Source organism: Pholis gunnellus (genome assembly GCF_910591455.1).
Source record: "Pholis gunnellus genome assembly, chromosome: 8".
Classification (NCBI taxonomy): Eukaryota; Metazoa; Chordata; class Actinopteri; order Perciformes; family Pholidae; genus Pholis; species Pholis gunnellus.
Window position 1 is genome coordinate 3,814,433 of NC_136534.1, and position 21,691 is coordinate 3,836,123.

The following is a 21,691-nucleotide window of genomic DNA, read 5'->3' on the forward strand; positions in this document are numbered from 1 at the left end:
CTCTGTATTTTTTAGGGGTGTTTTGGAAGAAAGATTGTCCGAATGGGCCAAATCTCATCATTGATGAAGAATGCCATTCCAAGATGGTGCTGTCATATGTTATTCCATCATGTGTTTGTGGTATATGAAATATGTGTTCTCAAGATGAACATGATTTGTGAAACTAGATAAATAAGAAGTAGTGCAACTTTGCCAAAAACACCCTCTCTCTCTCTCCCTCTCTCTCTCCCTCTCTCTCTCTTCCTCTCTCTCTCTCTCTCTCTCTCTCCCTCTCTCTCTCTCTCTCTCTCTCTCTCTCTCTCTCTCTCTCTCTCTCTCTCTCTCTCTCTCTCTCTCTCTCTCTCTCTCTAACTTATAGAGCTTGATGATAAAATGCCTGCCAATGTGTCCGCCTCAGCAAATTGTAGCGTAAGCTCCTAATTACAGTTTGGGGTTATGATAATAGTGGCACTGATAAGAGAAAGGGTTGTATTTCTTAAATTGTCCTGCAAGTGTGTTTTTGTAGCTCTTGCAAATGAGCTTGGAGTGGTTGTGCTGTTTTGCTTAAGTCCCATGGTGCTTTGGTGTGTCTGGAACAACTGTGATCATCACGAGCCATCATTCCCCAGACCTCCATATTCTCCCTTCTCTCCTCTTTCTATGCTCTTCCTATACCCTGCCCTTAACCTCTGAACCTTTGCCTATTTGTCATTTATATCAACAACCGCAGGTCCTATTCTGCACGCAACACTTCCACGCTGCTGTTATTGTACACTCATTTTATACACAATGTGTGGACTTTGAACCTATTATCTCCTACCACCCCCTCACCTCTCTCATCTCTTGAGATTGAGTCTCAATTTTCATAATTTCCAATTTCTCTTCAATCAAACTTTGGAAAGCCATGTTAGACAACAAGCTCCCAGTGCATCCAAACAGTGTAATGCTGTAACCCCTTTTAAGTACGCCAGTAAACACTTTTCAGCTTGGGACCCACAGCGCAATTAGCTCACTCATACTGGGGATATGCTCATGCTGTGCATAGTATTCTGTGTCTTTTCTTGCCATGCGCTGTAGGGACTCGCCGTGACACAGGCCAAAACCCATTTCAGGCCACACACACCCTAAACCGCGGTTCAGAGAACTGAGCTGTACGATATTCCCCTGATGACAACGCTTGGTCCAATTCTCTTAGTTCTTGATGCTTCACCTCCCGTCTGCTCGATGAGATCAGTAGACCTGGAAAGTCTCCGGCCTCCACACTGTTTTTGGGGGTCTCACTTGGATGTTTTGTGTTTTTCTCTTAGCACTCTCCAACAGCTTCCCACAATGTCCTTGTCCCTTTCTCAGCACAGTCTTATGTTCCTGGTGTTTACGGCCACGCTGGCTGAGCCCAGTGGCCCTTATCTGGTTTGTCCTGCCGCTGGCCTTCGCCTGACTTTGTCCTTACTATGTCTCTGTCATGAGTGCTGTCCTCTCTTTTAGGATCATGTCCTTGAATTACCCCTAAACTTTGCTCCACATCTGTTCTGTTTGTGTAACTTTTTACTTTCAATACATCATCCATGGTCCCATTGCTCTGTCAGACCTGGTTGGACTCTGTCCACTCTCTTGACATGAGGTCATGGCTCCCCCTTCCCTTTGGTTTACCCTCCTAGCTCTCTAAACCACCAAACTGCAATTAGTACCATCACTCAGTCCAGGGTTCATCTATCTCTACCTCCCAGCCTTGTGCCCCCCGCCCCTGTTGCTCACCTGGGGCCTGTCAAGAAGGCAGACCATCAGCCTGTCCTCGTGGCTCTGGCATGATGTGCGTGTCCCAGCTGACCTGTCCCCCAGGCGATCACAACACTCACTCCCACACACAAATACGAATTTGCTGTTATAAGGTAATCCGTCCCCCCTTTTCTCTCTCCGGCTCCCCAGAGGAAACCAGTGGACATGAAATCATCTTGAAAAGAGAGCGATGGAGGGGAACAAAGGTAGAATGAGATAGGGAAATATGAGAAATTCAAAAAGGAGGGTAGCAAAGACTTGTCAAAGGGGCGATGCTGTACAGGCCTACTTGAGAAAACAGGAGGACATGGAAAAAAGGAAGCAAGGGCAAAGGATGAGTCGTGCTCCTGACACTCACAGATTGGGCTGAGAGAACTCCACAGCGGCAACACGGCCAAAAATGTGTCCGCTCGCTATCTCGCTCTCCCTCCCGCCTTCCCCCATTTCTCTCTGTTTATGATGCACAAGCAACGCATCAAGAAAGTACAGATGAGCAGGCTTGCCAACTATGCTTTATCATCACACATCAAATCCTTTAATCCTATCTTCTGTTATCACCGGCCCTAAGACAAAGTCCAAAAGAGTCTGGAGAGGAAGAGCACCCTAAATGAACAGGCCTGCTGTTGTTTCAGCTTGGACTAAAACAGGGAGGCATATTTAAAACCCTACAATCTCCCGTGTGTGATCCCGCGCATTCCAACCAGCGCACACGTCCCACGATGTTGACATACCTCCGAATATCTGTCACTTCTCTCAGAAGAGCACCCCGAGCCCAGTGTGTTTTTGCAGTGAAAGGCGAACCGCGGCTCAGGTCACACATCCTTCTCAGTGCTCCTCTGTCCCCCGTCCCCTCCACTCTCTCTGCCTCCCATGCATCCGCTGTCAGTCACAACCGTAAGATGCATTAAAAGGGTCGCTTGAGGCGGTCACGTCCTTCGGAGCCCGCCGTAGTCCAACACTTGATCAAGTTCATGCCCATACGTGCACAGCCAGAACCCCCCCCCCCCCCACACACACACACACACACACACAGTGATAAAATGTTTCCTAAGGCCTGGAGTCTGTCAGGCCTCTCTGTCTAAGTTCTCTCTTTCAGGCTCGGCATGCCTTCACACCCCGGCGTTTGCCAGCCAAGGTGAAGTAGTTTGAAAACAACACACAATTTCCCCTATTTTTTTACATTTTAAATTCAATACTTTACTTATTATATAACATGTAAGAGAGATATAGATAGATTGACACTGATTATAAAATGCCAGGATGACTACACACTTTGACTATAATTAAGCACAGTTTATATCTATATCTCACACGAACACACTCTGTCCCCATGCTGCTGTTTTCAGGGCTCTGGCGTGTGGTGTGGTGGTGCAGATGGTTGGAATAGCTGGCTGCTTGGTACAGGATGCAGCCTAGCTGATGGAAATCCCTGTGGTTACCGCGGTTAGCAGGGAGAAGGGGCGTAAAAAGCCCCCTAGATTTGGGAAGGGCTTTTTAAGTGCCGACAAGTAATATTCTCCATTTGAATAAATTGTAATTTACTCCAGGGGCATGCTTCTACTGAAGAGCTCTCTTGGACCTGTGTGTGTGTGTCGGTGCTGCGTGTGTGGTGTGGATCCATGCGTCAGTGTTGTGCTGGTATGCGTGTGTGTGAGGTTCCCAGGGGTAAATGTGCTGGAGATAGCAGCCCAGGACTATTAGTCTGTGGTTAGATTGGCCGCGTGTTGTTGGAAGCAGGCATGACAGGGAGGTATTTGTGTGTGTGTCGGTGTGGGTGTGGGTGTGGGTGTGGTGGGTGGGTGAGGGGACGTGAGAGAACTTTTAACGCGATGCGCTTGTTCACGTGCGCGTGTCTGTATCCGCGTGCTGATGTAATGTGCGAGGAGCTTGATGTATTGGGTATGGTTTCCTGTCGCTCACTCGCCGTGGGCACATTGCTCCATCAGTCTGACCCAGATTCTTGTTTTTTAAACCTCAATGCTCACAGCTCAAAATGTTAAATGCTTTCTATAAAATCTACCAGTTACTTTTGTCATTTATTCATATTTCGCCGTCCTGACCCATTGTTTAAGAAAGACTGCCCTCAAGTGAAGTGGCTCAGTTGTGCTGTTCATCCCAGATTGGGGCTTTTGTCTGCAGTTCAACCGACCCTCTGGGAGATATCAGGTTAACCCACGCAGTGACTGATCAGAGACAGAGAAGCTGATGAAAGGGACTGATGTCCACATTGATCCCTGGAGAAAAGACACACTTTCCTGTTGATTATGGTCAGAGGCCACGTTAGGCTGACCGGTTGAAAGTGACATGTAATTATGGGCATTACCTTAGGCAATGAAAAGAAAAGTAAGAGATGAACTTCATCATCAGGCAAAGGTTAATTAGTCAGTTACCTTTTGATAATGGTTTGTGTCTAAGCTCACATTCAGGTGTAGTACAGTCATGTATTCTGTCACACTCTATCTTATGTCTTCTGATACAATAATAATACAAATAGAAATAGATTTTCCATAAAGATTACTAAGTCAAAGCCTTCATCAAAAAATGAAGTTAAAATCAGAAGTTAAATCATTCCGTATAGAGAGAGGCTCTAACCCAGATCCAGAGTAGTGCGTGTACATTATCAAACTACCAAAAAGGTAAAAAGAATAAATAAGGAAAACCAATTTGACCTTCAGACGTCACTGACAAACACGTTTACTGTATAATTACAAAGAAAAAAAATGAAAGTAAATACTTATTCAACTGTCCATTTTGCTGTACACCAAAGGTTTTGATCATCTGTACATCAGAATATATCCGGGTTCTTTAGAGCCATCATAAATCATTATAGTATGTCGAGTATAAAAGAAACCTCTCCCTAATCACTCAGCTCTCACACGTCTTCTACTGGATATGGTTGAATCTGCCCCTCAATGGCCTGAAGAAGAACACCAGTTCTCAACTGTGAAACAAGCGGTTTTTGGCTTCTAGATGTGCGAAGTGTAACACATGATTCACAGCTTGACCTTTGTTTAAAATGCATTTGTCCTTAAGTTTGTCTTCGAGCATATTTTCAAACCTATTTTCCATCAAACTTGAATAAAAGCTTACTTTTAGTAAGTTAACGTAACCACACAAATTATTCTTGACAAGCGTATGTAGCACATCGGCCTCCTCAGAGGTCAAGTAGAGCTCTTTGTCCCGTGAAGAACAATGTGATTTACTCCACATAACCACCTCCTTACTTATGCTATCAGCTGCCATTTGAATCAAGCAGTTCCACTGTCTGATCACTTCACGTTGCCTTGTACTGACCCTGGTATCCCTATTGTGATGAATTCAGTATGTGTATGTACACAAGTGTGTCTGTTATGAGAACAACATGGACCTGTTTTGGTACTTTGTTCGGGGGGACTTTGGATCTTTAGGGGGAGATAGCAGGTCAACAGTATGTGCACATAGACATGGTATAAATCATCTGAACGCTGGGAGCCTGAAGATTAATATGACAAGCTCAGCAGTGTGTGTCGAGTTCTAGTCATAAATCAGAAAAAAAATGTATTTATTCGTTCTAATAAATTGTGAAAGTGTGAAAGGGCTTAGAACATTACGATGGAAGTATATGATGCCATTCTCTATTGTGATACTTTTTATTAAGCTAGTTAGGTGCTAAATTTGACACATTTTGACCTCTTTAGAATTGATAATGGTATAACTTCAAAATAACGCATTAAATAAGACACCAAGACCTTGATGAACACGATAGAAAACATCCATGCTGTGATTTGGTTTAAATACCTTTTGAAATTTTGAGACTTCTGCAAGAATTGCATTTTTCGACCATTGTATGGCAAGCGCTTCTGTTCTGGAAACTGCTACGATGTCAATATACCGAGGAAAGTCTTATATCTCCTGAATTCTCTGAAGGTCTCTAGATTGTGTTTGAGGTGAGAGGCCAAGGGAAAATCACCATGCCAGTTTTCCTTCGCCAAAATTGAGCCTAACTTTAGAGCGTTATTCAGCCCCCTTCTTGAAAAGCTAGCATGACATGGTTGGTACCAATGGATTCATTCTAGCGATAACACTGAGCCCCAATAGCCACTTAAAGACAGTTACATCAGTAGGTCTCAAAGGGTTAAAGATGGGGTCAGGAACATTGGAGAAACCTGCGACAGTACGCTAGATTTTGACAGTATGCCAGCGAAAAACCCAGCACAGTGTTGCCAACTCTTTTCTAATTCATGGCCCGAGGCAGGACCAGGGTCCAGATATAACCCCGATCCATGGAAACCTGTGAGGCGAGAAAGCACAAAGACTCTGAGGAAGAAGCAAAGTCAGTAATGTGCATTAATGGGACATGAATTTATACAGAAGTAGAGAGAGAAGAGGAGAGAGGAGCTCAGTGCATCCTAGGAAGTCCCCCGGCAGTCTAGGCCTATAGCAGCATATCTATGACTGGTCCGAGCAGCGCTAGCTCCAAAAGCTGCTAAATCGAGCGAGAAAGTCGCCAAGTCGGCAACACTGACAGCTCGTCCCTTCAGGCCTCCCTTCAAAGCATCTCCCCCGAAATGATCGTAATCCCTCTGAGGATTTACCTGTCTCTTAATGGCCATACAGAATCATCCAGTCTCACATCTATGTCAGCTCACTGGACAAATTAGCCAAAGGGCTCTATGCTCAAGCACAAATGCTAACGTTTTTCTTTTTGAGAGGTTAGCAAAAGCCTTTTTGTTAACATGTATTCTTAGGACCTGTCACTGAGGGGCTGGAACCATTCCTCCCTCCAGTGCTTGCTGGGAGCAGGCTTGATTAATAGGAAATGTCTCGAGAAGTTCTGAACCTCATGTTTGTCTCATATCGCAAAGACGGAGAAGAGGTTTCAACAGCATAATGTTGCCAGTACATTTTTTAAATCAATGACTCCTGAATATTCTGGGGACCCATTCTCATCTTTCTGCAACCCATTTGGTCCCCATCCAACCATTGTCAAACAATGTACTACATCCCCCCAGCTTTCCACCACAGCTGCCACAGCCAAGACTTTCATGAGAAATGCAGGAAGGACAGTGAGTCTCCACCTTTCACCACCCTCTTTTTTGATCTCCGCACAGTTCGTTCCCGCTCATCCCTTCGAATTTGTCACTCTTCCGGAGATGCTGTGATTTTGTTTAGATTCAGCCTTGTATATCTGATGAGCCATCGGTCTGTCATGACTCTTGAGTGTGTATTTATATGTGAGTAATTCCTCTCCCTGTGTAGTTTGTCCCAGAGGAAGCTCTGCCTCTGACATGAGGAGATTAATTTAATTATCATGTTGATGAGAGCTTAGCAGCTACAATCTCATATGTGTTGTTCTATGTAAATGTCAATGTGTTAGCAGTTTAAAAAAATATGTTTTCATCCTCTCCATCAAAACCTTGGCCTTGAAACTACAACAAAGAGTCTTAAACCGCACGTTGCAGCCCCGTTTGGGCAGCAGAACTGTTTCTGGTTGGCCTCCACATGACAAGAAGTGTTGGTATGTTTTAATGACCCTGGACCACGTTATGAAAGCAGACGTTTTCAATCCATTCAAGTTCACCGACCCGTGTTGGGCTATGATGTCAGTTACAGAATGTGGTTCTCTCACTGTAGCCGATGTCTATTGTTTTGACAAGCTCTTCATTACTTTGTCTGTAGTAGAAGTCAAATTAAAATAATAGTAAAAAAGTATCTTTTTCTTCCTTTGGCTGTTCCTGTTAGTGGTCGCCACAGCCGATCATCTATGTCCATCTAGTTGGCCACCCAGGCCTCGACCGAACGGTAAGCAGATTATTTATGATCAGCATTTATGATTTGGCCTTTCCTGACGCAACCCCCCGGGGAGAAAACACACAAAGAACACGGCCTTTACCACACAGAAAGGTGTTCCGAACAGCAGCCGACAATGCTCCACAGTATACCTTTAACCAGCTCGCTGTTTGACCCTCTCGTGAATCAGAAGTCGGAGGTGCAGGTGAAGAATCGGTACGCGTTGTGGTGCAATTTGGTGCTACCCTGGGTTCAGCACCACGGACAGCACCGTAGTGCTGCGTGACCACGGGAGCAGCTCTGGGCAGCGTTGTGAGCCCGGCGTAGTGGCCACAGTGACACCCTGAAAGCGTCTCGCCGTACACTGTACATCCACCACTGAAGAAACTAAGAGGATATCTTTCTTAGCATTGCACATTTAAAAAAAATACAATTGCAATTATCAAAATCTAAAACTTAACAACAACGTTTGATTGAGCTTTATTAAGATGGTATTTTCGGGAACAATAACACAGTCGGAGACAGTGAAAGACACTCGTGCACATGCGTTTCTGGCCCCCGAGCTGGAAGCAGGAGGAACTTTTGTAGTGTATGGCCACGTCTTTGTTGTATGTTGTCGACATTTTACTGACCTCAGTTCCATAACACGATCTTCCAGTCTGTGGTCAGTGGGTAGCGGGTTATATCCCACGCTGAATTTCTTCTTCAGCGGGAGAGCTTGTGGTTTAAATCACAGAGAACCGAATCCTCTCTGTAGTGAAGTGTTAATTTGCGCTATGCATTGCATTGTCAAACCAGTGGAGACATCATGTCTTCTGAGTTAGACTGCAGTCAGCCTACTGTTGCTGGTGGTTCAGAGCACTTGTTGTCCAGGTACGGTTTCCAGATGCAAAGTTTCCCAAAGAATGTATTGCATATTGTGGACATGTAACCCCTTCGTAATCACCAACATTTTCGTTTGTAACTATAATCTGATCACATATTTCTTTCTCAGTAACTGTAAAGGATTACAATGACATTGTCATTTAATTACATAATGCCCTATGTCCCCATGTAACTAGTTACTCCCAACACTGTACAGTGTGTTTATTTATTTGTGTTTGTCTTATTCAATGTGCTAATGTAAAGTATGTGTTAGCCCTCCAGTGGACTGATGTATCCTGCTGTTTGTACAGTGTTGGGCTGGGATAGGGTACGCTGTCATGACCAGGAACAAACGAGTAGAAAGGATGGATGTTTGGGTGGAAGTTGGTCTCAACACCCCGTGGGTGAAAAACCATGTATGCCTCTGTGTGGCTGTATATGTACTCTATATAATAGTTCCCCTCTGTCGTAAGCCTTTGTTTTTCTGTGTTCTTTAGACTGACACAAGGCCCCTGTGCTTCCCCGACTGCTGACTCTTTCACCCCCCCAGCGTGCGGTTCACAAACCTCCCTCCTCTCAGACAGTGCTCCTTTTGTCGCTCCCTTCATTTGGTGCGAACACTTGCCGCGTCTGTGTCTCCCGGAACCCTTGAGGCCCTGGATGTCTAAGATGCCTCGGTAGAGAACCAGAGGGAGAACTTTGGAGCAATGTTAGTCGAGCGTAAACCTCTTAGCGTCTCCTCTGTCAACCGCGGACCCACACAATGCCTTCTCTCTGTACCTTCTTCCAGCTCTCAGACCGCTTCTTAGACTTGCAAATCTGTGCTTTGATGTAGCACTGCCTTGCTGCTTTTGTCAGAGACAGGGAGCCAAGGAGGAGAGAAACATTGCAGACAGCTGTTAAAGCCACCATAATACCCTCATGTTACATGGGTTGGCCCTTGCTGCCCTGGCAAGGATGCTGTTGTGTCTCTCTTTAACTCATTTATGCTCTTTTTTTCTTTTTCGCTCACTGCAGTTCAACTGTGTCTCTGGTTTCCCCCCCATTCTCGCCCTTCCTAGAGGACAACCTAATCCAAATTCTTTTGTTTTGTTGTCTGGGTATAAACCTGTTTCTCATTTGTTAGGTGGCTAGCTAGCTCCCTGGTCCCAAAGTTATTTCAGTAGACAAAACAGGCCTCTGTTCCACAAACCACTTTTCTGATCTACACCCACGTCATTAAATAAGACAGGCGGTACAAAGACTTGTCCGTCATTGTATACCTTTGGTAAATGAAAATGACATTGCATCTTTTTTATTTTCTATTTAGATGTAGCGCTTATTTTGGTGGAATTGATTGGTAATCAACCATCTAAAAACCGGTCGCAGCCTCTTCGGGCCTGTGATAGAAACTTGCGCAAAGCTACTGGTGTTGTTTATACTTCTACTCCATGTCTCAGAGTCTCAAGTCTCCCATTATAGTCTGAGTGGGACGGAACGAAGGAATGGTAGTAATGGGTAGACGACCGCTGCGGCTTTGTCGGCTCGTCTTTTGCAGCGTCGAGGAACGCAGATTACGTCTCCACTGCGGACAGACACTAGGTTTGTGTTATGTGCACCCAAGCACATTCCTGCTAGAGGACAATAGACGGACAGCGGTTACATTGGCAGGAGTGACTCGTTCTGTCTGCAAGAAGACAGGGGGGTGTGTGTGTGTGTGTGTGTTTGTGTGTGTGTGTGTGTGTGTGTGAGAAAGCTTGTCTCAAACTGTATGTGTAGCAAACTGTATGTGTTTCATCTACGCCTGACACCCACATTATTAAAGCAGACGCTTGAATTGTTGCCATCCAGATGAGGTAATGGCTCTGCGTTCACCAGGAAGTTAATAGTCATTGCTTTTGGTTATGACTGACTGAAATCTTAGCGTCTTTTACAGGAAACTTTGTTGCTTGTGATTTTCTCTCGGGACAGAATTAAGCATTGGACCAGGCAGTAGACATGACATCGCACCCGTGATGGAATGTGGTCGGTTATTAATTGACTCACCGAATGTAAGTTACGGTTTAGGCGGGCGGTGGTTCTCAGACGTTAACACCTTTTCTGAATGTGTCAGTCCCCGTGTTTGGGTTCTGCGTTCTGAGTTTCCATGGCAACTGGGAAACGTGCGCGGTGGGGTTTCAAAAAGTTCACGTGGTACTGATCTTGCGATAAGAGCAACGTGATCTGTGTGTGGATTTTAACATCATCACTCTGAGCCCCTGGGATTTGGTTTAGTAGACAGGTGTTACTTGTTACGTTTGGGTTAGTCACTAATTCAGCAGACTGCGGGATTTGAAAACATACGTCAAAGCCTCATTATGTTCTCGCAATAATACCTGCAGGCTCTAAGTTATTCAAGCAGATTGGATTGTGGCGGCACAGTCCGTAAGCCAGTGGTGTTATGGTAATATACGAACCTCAGCTCTCACCAATGTTTGACCACTACAAGGCAAGTAATCTCCATGATGATGTGGCCCTGAGGTCTGACTGTGGACATTAGATTAAAGAAGAATGGAGTTGATTCAGTTCGAGCAAGAATGGACAATCCCATCTCCAAATCAGTCAGTGGATACGTCTCCATGGATCTGAGATGAATCATCTGTAGCTTAGCTATATTAGTGTATTTGGACAAACATGTCACTGTAAACCTTCACGATGATACAAGGCTTGGATGCTCTGTCAAACCAAAAGTCATATCAGCAACGTGTAGTCAGTTCATTTCTCAAGAATTGGGTTACATGATTGTAGGTGGATTATATTACTGAGTGAAAAACATGTTTGGCTAAAGCCTTCTATTGATACATCAATAGCCCCGGTCAAGTTACATCCAAAGAATTTGGACGAATGCTTGTATTTTGTTGGCCAGAGTTGTTGTTGGAAAAAGCAACAGAGTGACATGACCCTGGTCAAATCCTGCTCCCTATCAGCGAAAACGGATAACAGACAACATTACAGCACAATGCAGTCACAGAGTGAAAATGCTTTGTGTGGTTCCATCCAATTACTCAGTTTTAATAATCCCCCTGCAGATCGTTCCGGTACCAAAGCTGGAGCCCAGTAATGTGCTGGAAGCTGCGCGTCCGCAATCAGCCAGCCCTAATCACAATCTCTCCTCCGGGATTTAAGGAAAATGAGGAGCGATTGAGATTTCACATTTCTTTCACACTCAATACCCAACTTGGGTAATATCATAAGATGACAGATGGGTTCTTAGTTGGTTTTGGACAAAAAGTCTTCAACTCAGCGCCAGTGTGTGAGGGTCAGCGTTGGAGTTTTAAATAAAGATTTATTTGGAAGTGAGAAAATGAAACGTATTTAGCATGTGGGATTACAGGCTGAAGGCTGGTTTTACTCAAAATGTTGTTTTTCTCGATACTAGCAGAGTAAGAGAATCACATTTTTCAAAGTCCATTTAGATACAATTGATTATTATAATTCATATATTTACTGTTAGTAGAGTTTGAGTTTCTGGTGACCTTTAAAAAAAAAAAAAAAGAATAATAATTTAATAATGACTATGTGCCACTTATTTCAGTCCAGTCATGTTTGGCACCTTGACACACTGGTCTTGTGGAGCCATTATGCAGTACTGGCAGCTCTGGGCTTTACTCTCTCGTCGGGCTAGAGGGGGTATTTCATCATTTTGGTTCTTGGGGGTAGAGATCTTAGAATTAGGAAGTTGTGATTGTGGTTGCTTATCATCACTGACATGATTAACACCACAACTTAAAAAAAAAAAAATAGCTGAATTTAAAGTTGCCTTCAACATTTAACTGGTTATGAAAGAGTCTTGAATTAATTCTGATGACTCTGGTGCTCGGAAACATGACCGCCAAAATCAACACAAAATAAAAGTTTTTTTCAAAAGTTTGAATTGTCGTCACACAGTTTCTCTCTCTCCACTGTCATCTTGTCACCTACAGGATACTTAATATTAGCGTAGCTAAATAATTTAGCTTCCACATCAGGGTAAAAAGATTGTTTCACATTTTTCTATCTATCTTAAAGCAGTACATTGAATACATTGAATGTTCGTCCCGCACTTACTCGCTGCAGATGAACCCTCTCCTGAAGCAACCAATACCTCTCACAGTGTATACAGTATATGGCATAAGTGTGAACAAAAAGGGTTCTTTTCAATATAATAATATCTCTGCCGTGTAATATCTGAAGGCAGCAGGTATCTGTTCAACTGGAGTGATGTTGTTGGCGTGTTGTAAAATGAACACAGCTCCCCGTGCTTATGTGCACATCAAACCTGTTGTTTTGATTTATTACTCGACACAGTTTCTTTTGCACATCAACAGCAGTGTTGGAGACTGACGCTTAAAACAGTTCACACAGCTCCACGAAAGTAATGGTGTTATCACTTAAACTTAACTTCTTGCTTCGCTTATAATTCCCTGAGGACCATCCTCTCCCACATTTCACTCAGTGTCTGCATCCTAAACACATGGTAACCAGGGTAACGGTTGCACGCGCCATCCATTGTTTGTCTTTCGTGACATCTCAGTTACGCCTGGAGGGGATTTTTGGCACCAATGTCCACTTCTACTCAAGGATGAACTGATTAGATTTCGGTGGTCAAAGGTCACTGTGACCTCATGAAACAGGTTTTGAGCCATAAATCAAGAATTCATATGCTAACTATGACAACACAAATGTCTTCATGGTTAAAACGATGAAGTGATGACATATCCGACAGACATGGATGCAAAATGCAACTTAACTGGTTTGCGGCGGCAGACAACCCAGAGTCGTTAATTTGAGTTTTTACTCTACAGGTAGATGTGTTCCTGTGGTGAGCAACACGATGCAATAGAGATTGTTCGGGTTCAACACTAAAGTTAAAGAATACTTTAGAAACATCAAGTTGCCTCAAAGGAAAACACTGTACAGAACTCCCAACCATCAACCTGTGGACATAAAGAGATCCAAAACAGACAGGAAGGACATCTGAGACATGACGCATCATCAATGATGTGTTGAATGAAACAGCACAAAGTAAATGGTGTACGGCTCATTCTTTTTCTTTTCAGTACGGACCATTCGGGGCGCCGTTTGATCCTCGGCTGCTACGAGTCCTGTGCCGAAGTGTCCCCTGAGCAAGACACTGAACTACTTCTCAGGATAGAGCCGGGTCACATGCAGAGAACTAATTTCCCCTTGTGCGATGAATAAAGTTTATGTTATCAGATCGTTGCCACTTTAATACCATAACACCTCAAAATGGGAGGACAAAAAGTCACGTTGGCCCCCCCCCCCCCCCCCCCTATTCTGGCGAGAGAGACATATGGGCATTTGAGTACAGTTTTGAGACTTAAAACATGTGAACCCGTCACATTCAGACTAAGCCTCATCTTCCTACAAAGTATTTCTATTGGTGAAGTTGTGAGTGTGAGGCCAGGCATTATAAACACCACATGTGGCTTACTGGATTTTCTCAGTGTCACAACAGATGAACACGTCACAGAGACGCAAAACAGCTTCTTATTATTCATTCTTGTTATCCTACGTGTCCAGTTCATCTGTGTCACCGCCGTTTTGTTTTTGTTTTTTTTCTTCCACTGCTTGAGTCAGAGCGGTGATGAATTAAAACAAGAACGGCGTTGGCCGTTTGAAGTTGGAGGAGAGACGTTATTATGACTTCTCCCTCAAAGGTCAAGTTGAGCCACAGCGAGAGGGGGAGGAAGAGAGGGGTTAAAGGAGGGAGAAGTGTTGGAATAACTAGTTGGCTCCTCGCAGATGGTGCTGAGGCACGGCAGAGCGGGTTCACCACCACAACATTCTGACCACAATTTACACCAATTTTTTTGTGCGATTAATTTGCATGTCAACATATTTCTTTAACTGTTTTTTGGACCGTCATTTACTAAATGAACATCATGCTGTATTGAAGAAGACTTGAAACTAGAGATTGAGACCATAAACTCATGTTTACAATGTTTACTGAGGGAATAAATCAAGAGAGAAGTAGAGTCATTTTCTCATCGACTTCTATACAATCAGAGGAGTCGCCCCCTGATGGACATTAGAGAGAATGCAGGTTTAAGACACTTCAGCATTTGCTTCACTTTTCCGGCTCGGAGGTTGTTGCCTGGTCCGTGACGAGACGGCAGACTTGATTACTTCTTTCAACCTTGACAAAGGCTTTGCACAACAGATCCACTCTTTCCATTCCTACCTTTCACAAAAAAAGCCCTAGATATATGCACTGTGTAACTATTCACCAGCGGTACTCGGAGCATTTCACTAAAATAACCTCAATCAAATAGTTTACAGTACCCTAAGCTATACAACAATTGAGCTCAGACTGCACTGGTTCCATACGATCCTAGTACTTGGTCCTCTGCCTGTGCAAATCCATTCAAACATTTTATGGAAAAAAATGTTGCAACAGTATGAATGGTTTTAATATTCGGTGATGAGTGTTTTGCATCTAGTGTGATTTATACATCACGCGGTGTGATGGCCTTCAGGCTTACCGTTAACCTCTGCCACCTGGCTGTTTACAGCACCCTGCCACTTTCCCCGTGAGCAAGTCACTGAGCTGGAGATCTGAGAAATTATGTCATTTCCACTCAACCAACAAGGAGGAGTGATGATCTTGAAGAAATTCAGGCTTTGATTAAGAATGTTGTTGTAAAGAAATCTGCCTTCAAACGGCAAAGAAAGACTACAGCGGAGAGAAACATAGAAGGTCCCGGCCAGGGTCCCCCATGCTCTCTGACCTCAGGAGTAATTTGTTTTTCTTTAGTCAGATTGGCTAAACGCTCGGCACATTGAGGCGACAGGCCGAAGTGTAAATCTTCAAAAACGCTTTTCAGTGTTCCACTTTAGTCGCAACTCCTCTGGGAGAGGATTGAACCCCAGCCCACCTTCCTCGTCCCCCCGTCTTTCTAGACTCTCCCGCTCACATGCATTCTTTGTCTTTTCTCACGTCCTCCCTCCTCCCTTTCCAGCTCTCGCAAGTTTGAAGTAGTGTTGGCAGTTGGGCTGACACGGAGAGTTCAGTTAGGTGGCAGGTCAGCCGCCCTGCCTCGGGGGGGGGGGCTTTAGATCTCCCTGCGTATTTATGATTCTGCTCCTGTATTGTGACCATAATCTCGTGACAACGCTCACATTGTTTTGACAATTTGCTTTTCCTTGTCACGCATGACCTCACTGGAGCACAGATGTACCGTATGCAAGGATGGACATCTGACCAGCCTTCTGTGCTGCATGGTGTGTGTGTAGATGAAGGGGCCACGGCTTGTATCTATCTGTGACCCCCTGCAGCCATGTGGTGGCCCCACATTATGAGGAATTGTCTGGAAAGTGGTCGGAAAAATGTCACCATCGCAAGGTTGTTTGTGTATCAAACGATAGGACACCGTCTGTTTAACGCTGCCCCCCCGAGTGTGTGCGTCTGCACACAGCCACACACGTGGATGGGCTCCACAGTGAAGTGACGGATACGAAGCTGAGGAAGGTTGAGAGCCAAACTGTTTGCCTCTTATTTAGACGTGTGGAGAACAGAGCGCTACACATCGAACCGCACACACACACACATAATGAGCTTCCACATCAGCTGTTTCCCAGCAGACGGTTTATTGTGTGCTGCCCTCCAGCAGCAGCAGCAGCAGCACGTCTGTTCAGCACCAGTAAACAGGAACTTTGTTGTCTCCCTTCTTCGCCCTACAAAGACTGTTTACTTGCCTTTTGCTCTGGAATAAATAAAGGACAAGGAGACCAACCTCTGATGTCTGCTGTCTGCTGTCTCTGTGTGTGTGTGTGTGTGTGTGTGTGTGTGTGTGTGTGTGTGTGTGTGTGTGTGTGTGTGTGTGTGTGTGTGTCCTGCAGCTGCTGCACATCTGCATTGAGGGATGGGGGAACTGGCGCTGGTCAGAGGCCTTCAGCGTGGACAACGTAGGGACCCTGCTGAGGACCATTCAGTACAAGGGACGCACAGCTTCACTCATCATCAAGGTGCTGCAGCTCAACGGTGTCCAGAAACAGGTACGGCTTACTGGGCGTTTTTGTTGTAATGAGACATCTTAAATATATCAGAACTAATGCACGAGAGGAGAATTTTGTATTTTTATTTTCTGAATAGCCTTAATGGAGTTCGTTCATGTTGTCATAGACTTGTCATGCTAATTTCTTTTATTTCTTGGGACATAAGAAAAGGTTATACATATTTCATATTTCGGGACAAGAGGATGTCAAATGTGTACATATTGTAAAGCCCTCTGAGGCAAATTTGTGATTTTGGGCGATACAAAAATGAATTGAATTGAATATATAATAATAAAGGTTAACCAGAATAATGGTAGAACTAACTTTAGTTAGTTTAAGCAATACAATGAGAGACAATGTTGAGTGTTACTCAACCAGGATTTAATTTACAGAAAACAAAAAAGACCCTCAGTACTGGCAACACATTTTAATTGAATATATTTGTGGTGAAAACGCACCACAGCAATAAAGAAGGCCCAGTTTTTAATGTAGGGACAGCATTTCTGTTTTTTGTCAGTTTTCATAATCTGTTTTATGGCACTCAAACAAAAGCTTATGAGCTTGAAGCCTCCCCATTGATCACAAAGAAGATCACAGGAAATCATAAACCAGCTGCGGTCCCTTTTTACACAACTAACAGCGTGTTTTTTTCCACGAATGCAACGCAGAGCCGCCGTGTTCCTGAAAATGCCGAGATGCCGTCGGATTACGGTGGTGACACTTTGTTATGTAAACAGTGTCGAGTGTCGCACATGTCTCCCTCTCGTTCTCCAGACAAAACAGACTCGGCCTCTCGCATTCCTTCCCCCGTCTGTCCCAGACTTTGTTTACATCTTGTTCCCATTGGATCCGATGAAAGGGTTTGAGTGTCGGTCGCCTCCAATTCACACAACACGCATCCTCAGAGTGGGACGGCGGCCGTCACCGCAGAGTACATTGGCTCCCGCTTGCATGAGTGCACCTCATCTTGTGTACTTTTTGAGGGACGGGGGGGCAGTTCATCCTCGATGTGTCATACACTGTCCCTCTCTGTCCAGCTATGGTCGTTTATATTGACACCTCACGTTGACTGCTGCTGTAAATGATGGCGAGATTTCTCTCATCAGAAGCCAGGATCTTTCTCTCCAATATCAGTACCAACGCCACAACCTGCAGAACACACACATGTAGACATAAAACACACACACACAGAGCGTTGAAAGCAATCACTTCTGAGCACATTTAGATGCGTCAGTCCCAGATGAGAGCTCCCTGGTGGCTTTGCTTTGCGTGTGCATTCGTGTCTATAGATACAAACATAACGTGGATACGTCCACACAAGTAGGGATTGTATGTACAGTCCATATATCGGTGGATCGTGACCTACTGTTGAAAGAAAAGTAGTACATGCATATGGTATATGGATGCATTTCTGTAATTGCTTAAAAAAAAAAGTGATGCATCAGCATTTCTTAACTTTTTTTTTTAAACCCTGTTTTTCCATAGTAAAGAATCCTGTAGTGTTCCTAAATGCATTGGTATGCTTAGCCCAAAATGTATGTCAAGCAGCGTCTAAAACACTAAACTCATGTAGCAATTCTTGTTTTAATGAACATACTGGGACTCAGATCTAGAGCTTGTGTCAGTCTTTGCATTCAAGGCTTGGTGTTATTTTAGTTGCATTTAATCCTCTGTAACCTTCTTCTCTTCCAGGTAATAATCTGCGGGCGGCAAGTGATGTGCAGCTACCTGACTCAGGACATTGAGCTGCGGGCGGTGCAGCACTACGTGGGGCCCGACGGCCAGACGGTGGTCAGGGAACACTCCGACTGCCTGGAGGCTGGGGCCAAGCTGCCCTCGTACGTGCTGGAGGACGCCGAGATGACAGAGCTGTGCGTGAGGGCCAGGGGAGATGAGGACTGGTCCCAAGACGTTCAGCTGGAGAGGAGGGAGAAGGGCAACAGCAGCTCTGTTGTGCAGGTACGGTAACACAAACGGACCTGGACTGAGACCTTGGAGTCGCTATATGACCTTTGAGTTGAAGTCCTTTAAATTGTTTTAAATGTCATTTTGAAAACACACGTTTGACGTGGAGGGGTATTGTTCACAAACACAGATGGACGCACGCATTGCATGCACCACTGCTTCTAACCACTCCAGCCACACACACAGGTTTGGACTGGACCACCAACCATGTCCGGATCCTTCTCTCCTGGGTGGCCACAGTGGCAGAGCCGCTCACGGTGGGAGAACAGATGGAGATCGTCCCCTCAGATAGGCTTACAAAGGCCCTCCAACCCAAAACCCGACCATGATGAGAGGCAGAAAATACAGTTTATGCTCTCTCATAACAACGCTAACCATAGACAGGAAACACTAGCTGATACGTGGGCACAGAGAGAGACTTTGAAGGCACTTTCGCACCGCTGGACCGGCGCCAAACAATCGCTCCTTTGCTCCGTCTCCTGCGGTTCTCGCTCTTGTTCTGTATTTTTCTTGGTTTCCCGTCGTTGTTCGTCCCTCTCTTTGTTTTCTTCCTTTATAAGCCCCTTGCTGTTCACAGCTAGCTAGTTTCTGCAGCTCCAGCTTCTGTGTGCGGCCGTGAACATCCCTGACTCTGCTCCAATCTCTCCTCTGTTATCTCCTCTCCTCAGATCAGCCGTTCATTACACATGTGGAGGTTTGGCTCGGAATGAGAGCCTGGACTAGTAGCTGGGTCCACAGATCTGTCGGTCTCCTAATATTTCACTCTCTCGTTTCCTCCCCCTGTCTCTCTCGCCCACACACTAGCTCGCTTGTCTATCTTGTAGCTGTTCACTCCTCTTCTTTATTTACTTCATCCCTTGGCATTCGGCTCGTCCACCTGTTCCCCCCTCTGACTCTCTCCCCTGTCTCTTTTATCATCCGTCAGATTAACCGGTAATCCATCTGTGGTAACTCCTCTTCCTCATATCGCACCTTCCTCCTCCCTAACTCCGATTTTCAACATCGTCCTTTACTTTTGACAAAGCACAGGAGGTCGTCTCGACCTTATCCCAGCTGTGAGTGTTTTCGGTGGATCAGGCCTAAAGAGAATCTGTTTTCCAAAGTTTCACTACCTCATCCCAACAAGGCTGTTTCTTTTTATTTTTTTCAAGGCGCACTCTATTAGAACTGAACGGTCTCTTGGCTCCATTCTCTGTCCCCACCAAGTACATGAAGTCCCCGGCTTGTCATAAACCTAACCGCTTGTAATGTGCCTTGGCACCCCCCGTTTTTAATGAGGAGCGGCGAGTGGATGGGACAAACACCAGTGACACATTAAGAGTGCTCAGCCTTTCGGTGGGCACATTCTCAGCGTTTAAATCTTGCTAAGATTTAAGTCCCCGTAATGACTCATTTATCCGGCGCTAGCAGTTGTCAGTCGGCTCAGCTGTGATATTGTGTCGTGGGGCTTTCGGGAGACTTTAACTTTAAACTACTGGAAGAAGCCATGAAACAAACGAGTTTTAGGACAAAACATGATAATGCGTTACTGATGGGGGCTATAAACATTCTGTCTGTGAATAAAAGGCAGCGCAAGGCAATAAAGTTATCAGATATCCATATTTTTGCACTGTAACCGCAAACAAAAACAATCAAGTTGCCCTCGGGTGCCCTTGATCAATCTTTTTTCTGTTAACCCGTCGCAGGAATGGAAAGATATGAGACTCCACACCCTCCGGAGCACTGTAAGACTAAAAGGTTTTGGATTGGACAGCTTGGAATCATAAGCAACTGTCAATAACAGCAAGTTTGTTTCTTTTTCAGGTGCCTTGCTCCAGCGGTTCTTTGCTCTATGTTTGGTGCACTCTTATCACAATTGAACCTGGCTCTCACATGCAGCAGAGAGTGGTGAGTATCTCTACACACACACGCTCATGTGTTCATTCATCACACGGTCATTTCTATGTTGTGACACAAAGTTGTTGTTTTTTATTTGCTGATGCTCTATCTGCTTTCAATATGTGCAGGTATTCCACTCTTGCCAGGTAGTTAGAGCAATATGTTATTGATTACTACGGGATGCTGTGCCATTATTCCAAAACTACCAATAGTCCAAAGAAATGTCCCATTTCCCCAACAGTCCCTTATCCAGAAAACAAACATCCATTGCTCCAAAAGTACTCCCTCTGTCAGCTACAAACAGAAGCACATGGCTAATTACTATGCAGGATGACGTCATCTGGTGGCAATAGTTTTTGTTCTACTATGGCGTGGCCCGGCCTACTCTGCGTCTCGGCTTACCCTGATATTCTTACCCTAAATAATCTCACTCCTCATGCCTAAACCTCACCAGCCAAACCAACGAAGTCAACCAGTACCAGCCAGTCAGAGGAAGAGTAGGGCAATTTATGGCTTCCCCGTTTTAAGAAAAAATATCGGATGACATCATTCTGCATAATAATTAGCCATGTTGGTGTGTTTTCAGAGCAATGGGCGTTTGCTTTCGGGATAACGGGCTGTTTGGCAAATGGGTTTTCAGTCCACTGGGACGTTGTTTTGTGTTTCAGTCCTCTACAAGAGAACACCAAAGCATTACATACCCATGTGCATTTCTTTTCACTTTGTTGGCATAATTCAACATAAAACCATCCCAGACCAGCCTGGTGTGGTTGTTTTTACTTGGTTGATCTGTACTATTGTCACACAATTTAGTGCCATGTTTTCAACCCAGTGTATCTTATTGGGATCGCTGTAATTCCTTAGTTAGTCCAAAACGAGGAAACAGACCTCATAAGAATACACGGCAGCTCAATTGTTGAACTTCTAACTATCCTTTTCCCAGCTTAATTCAGTGCTGCCTGTTTGTTTGAGCAGATTGTCTCACTGATGATTGTTCTGTATGACTCCCCTTTCAGGTGGTGTTCAGTCCACTGTTTGTCATGAGGAGCCACCTGCCAGATCCAGTAACCGTCCACATAGAGAAGAGGAGTCTAGGGCTGAGAGAGAGCCAGCTGATACGTGGCCAGGGCCACCAGGAGCCCCTGTTAAACACAGAGGCCGACCTCACCCACCACCTGACTTTCCAGGCCAGGTAATAAAAAGAACCAAAGCCAAGAGCTTTACCACATAGAGGATTGCCGAACATTTACAATACTTTTAAACCCTGATAAAGACAAAATAGATCTTAAGTGTATAAAAAAAAAATATATATATATACCTCACCTGCAAGACCAAGCAAAAAAGTGTTTTGGATCACAATAGTTTCCGTTCTCGTTATTTTCTCATGACCAAGATGGTTGCTGATCAGCAGTTCTTTCAGTCCAGCCTCAGATTATGTCATCAG

General features: G+C 44.7%; 1 protein-coding gene across 2 annotated transcripts in view; it reads left to right on the plus strand.

The window, feature by feature from the left end:
- The window catches only part of vps13b (vacuolar protein sorting 13 homolog B), a 339,886-nt gene that overhangs the window by 290,788 nt on the left and 27,407 nt on the right, over window positions 1-21,691 (plus strand). For both annotated transcript variants that reach the window (XM_079164264.1, XM_079164265.1), the window contains exons 47-50: window positions 16,249-16,404; window positions 18,097-18,363; window positions 20,173-20,256; window positions 21,264-21,439. In XM_079164264.1, the coding sequence (XP_079020390.1) occupies window positions 16,249-16,404; window positions 18,097-18,363; window positions 20,173-20,256; window positions 21,264-21,439 (683 nt within the window). The remainder of the gene's footprint in view (window positions 1-16,248; window positions 16,405-18,096; window positions 18,364-20,172; window positions 20,257-21,263; window positions 21,440-21,691) is intronic.